The 3,007-nt window shown below is 39.7% G+C and overlaps 1 protein-coding gene across 1 annotated transcript; it reads right to left on the reverse strand.

Annotated features, from left to right (window-relative positions):
* Positions 1-489: 489 nt before the first annotated feature.
* Positions 490-2,744, reverse strand: LOC119540063 (60 kDa heat shock protein, mitochondrial-like). The gene has a single exon (XM_037844069.1). It carries the CDS (start codon positions 2,669-2,671, stop codon positions 944-946), a length of 1,728 nt encoding a protein of 575 aa, XP_037699997.1. The 5' UTR covers positions 2,672-2,744; the 3' UTR covers positions 490-943.
* Positions 2,745-3,007: the final 263 nt, after the last annotated feature.

The raw sequence follows: 3,007 nt of genomic DNA on the forward strand, positions 1-3,007 counted from the left end.
GCCTGCCCCTACAAGACTGGATTAAAAGAACATGGCTTTTTGGGGGTCCATAACAGCTCCAAACCAGCACAATGGCCTTTGAGAATATGTATCAGGTCACCAGGGCACCATGAGGGAGCCGTTACTTTATACCTCCCACCCACTTCCTTCCTTTATGCATCATATACTTCATCTATGCTAGGCCACTCTCTATTTTATATATGTACTGTGCCATCTTGCCTTGATCCTGATGTTATCCTAACAGCGGTGCCCTTTTCCCTTATTTTCCTCCTAGGAATATTCTTTTTTAGTTCTTTTTTTTTTTTTTTTTTTTTTTTTTTTTTGTTTAGGGCTCAGGATAAACTCTCCTTCCTTCAAGAAATCTGTCTGATCCTCGCAATTAAAAATACTTTCTCTCTCATTTATAATCTTCCCTCAAACTTTAGCTGTATCTTCCTACTACAATTATTTTTGCCGCTTTGTTTTTTTTTTTTTGTTTGTTTTTTTTTTAACTTTAAAGAAATTTTTATTACGCAAAGCTTTGTCACATAATTGGGTATTTCTCTTTGTACACAATTATTCTTACTCTCCTCAGAAAGGCTACTTCTTAACTTCTCATCTAGTGATGGCAAGCACTAAAATCCTGATTTTAACAGAATCAGTAAAAATGCCTCAGTGATTTAAGTGGAAAGCAGTACACCGGTACATGGCTCTTGTACCCAGTTATCAGGAATGTACAAATGTCTTTTTATTCAAAAATACAAAATAAATTATCTGTCGGCATGGAGAATGACAGCAGTAAACCATTATATATTGTCAACTGAAACCAGTAACTGATGGTTATAGTGATTTTCTTACACTGGCCAGCCTTCCGCCATTTTCTTCAAATGACTAAGTTATTGTTGAGAAACACTGCCTTGAGCTTCCCACAGTTCATTAATTATGGTAACCACTATTCTAGGAATTAGAACATGCCACCTCCCATACCACCCATTCCACCCATTCCACCCATTCGCCCCATTGCAGGGTCCTTCTCTTCTTTAGGAATTTCTGTGACTACAACTTCTGCTGTGGTTAACAGAGAGGCCACCCCAGCAGCATCCAATAAAGCAGTTCTTACAACCTTAGTTGGATCAATAATTCCCTTTTCTACCATATTCACAAAATCTCCAAGCATAGCATCATAGCCAACTTCTGAAGAACTCTGCATAATTTTCTCAACTATCAACGATCCTTCAACACCTGCATTCTTAGCAATGGTCATTGCAGGAATTTTGAGTGTTCTTTTAATAATTTCTATACCAATTTTTTGATCTTCATTAGCTGGAGTTAGTGAGTCCAAGGCTGGAATGCATCGAAGCAGAGCACAACCACCTCCAAGAACAATGCCTTCTTCAACAGCAGCTCGTGTAGCATTGAGTGCATCTGTAACTCTGTCTTTCTTTTCATTCACTTCCATATCACTTGTTCCACCAACCTTCAGCACAGCTACTCCATCTGAAAGTTTTGCTAGACGTTCATTTAGTTTTTCCTTTTCATATTCACTAGTTGTGACATCTAACTGCTCAATGATTTCTTGAATACGTTTTTCAATTTGAGTCTTGTCACCTTTTCCTTTCAAGAGCATGGCATCATCTTTGGTCACTATGACCTCTCCAACTTTTCCCAAATCATGAGACTGAACATCTTCAAGGTTTAGAGTCAATCCTTCTTCTCCAAACACTGCCCCACCAGTAGCAATAGCCATGTCTTTAAGCTGGTTCTTTCTATTGTCACCAAAACCTGGAGCTTTGACTGCTACAACCTGAAGACCAACTTTCAGCCTATTCAAAACAAGTGTACTTAGAGCTTCTCCATCAACATCTTCAGCAATTATCACCAAGGGCTTTCGGTGAGCATTGGCAATTTCAAAAGCAGGTACAATGGATTGGACGCTAGAAATTTTCTTTTCACTCAACAGAACATAGGCATCCTGGAATTCACATTTCTGACCTTTTGATGTATTAATAAAATATGGAGAAATATAACCCCGATCAAACTTCATGCCTTCAATAATTTCTAATTCATCATTCAATGTTTTTCCATCCTTTACTGTGATGACACCCTTTCTTCCAACCTTTTTCATTGCATCAGATATGATGTTGCCAATTTCTTTATCTCCGTTTGCAGAAATTGTAGCAACCTGAGCAATTTCTTCAGGGGTTGTCACAGGTTTCGACTGTTTCTTAAGTTCAGCAATTACAGCATCAACAGCTAACATCACACCTCTCCTGATTTCCACTGGATTAGCACCTTTGCTAATCTTCTCAAACCCTTCCTTGGCAATAGAGCGTGCCAGTACAGTAGCAGTGGTGGTACCATCCCCAGCCTCTTCATTTGTGTTATTGGCAACATCTTGAACAAGTTTAGCGCCAATATTCTTATATTTATCCTTCAAGTCAATTGATTTTGCAACAGTCACACCATCTTTTGTTACTTTGGGACTTCCCCAACTCTGTTCAATAATCACTGTTCTTCCCTTTGGCCCCATAGTAACGGCTACAGCATCGGCTAAGAGGTCTACACCTTGAAGCATTAAGGCTCGGGCATCTGCACCGAATTTTACATCTTTGGCATAAGCCCGAGTGAGATGAGGTGCCAATGCCCTGGACACTGGCCTCATCTGCCGAAGGACTGTGGGTAATCGAAGCATTTCTGCGGCGGCCGAGCGTGCGGACGAAGAGGCAAGCCGTCAGCGGCGAGTGAGGGACACCTTACAGGGCGCACACGGCAATCCGCTTTGTTTTTTGTATTCATTTCCTTTCTGCTCCAGTTAACTTTAAGGCTTTTGACAGAAGAGACTGTGACCAATTCACTTTTATCTCCTACAAAGCCTAACACATTTCCTTAATTTGCACATTGCTCAATTAGTAATTATTCAGTGACTGAATCAGTAATATCTATGTTTGTTATGATAAACATAGTGGTCACAAGAAATATTAGTAGACCCCATTTTGCAAAATGTCAGGCAAGGAAGAATTCTTTATAA

This window comes from Choloepus didactylus, chromosome 7 (genome assembly GCF_015220235.1).
Source record: "Choloepus didactylus isolate mChoDid1 chromosome 7, mChoDid1.pri, whole genome shotgun sequence".
Taxonomy (NCBI): domain Eukaryota; kingdom Metazoa; phylum Chordata; class Mammalia; order Pilosa; family Megalonychidae; genus Choloepus; species Choloepus didactylus.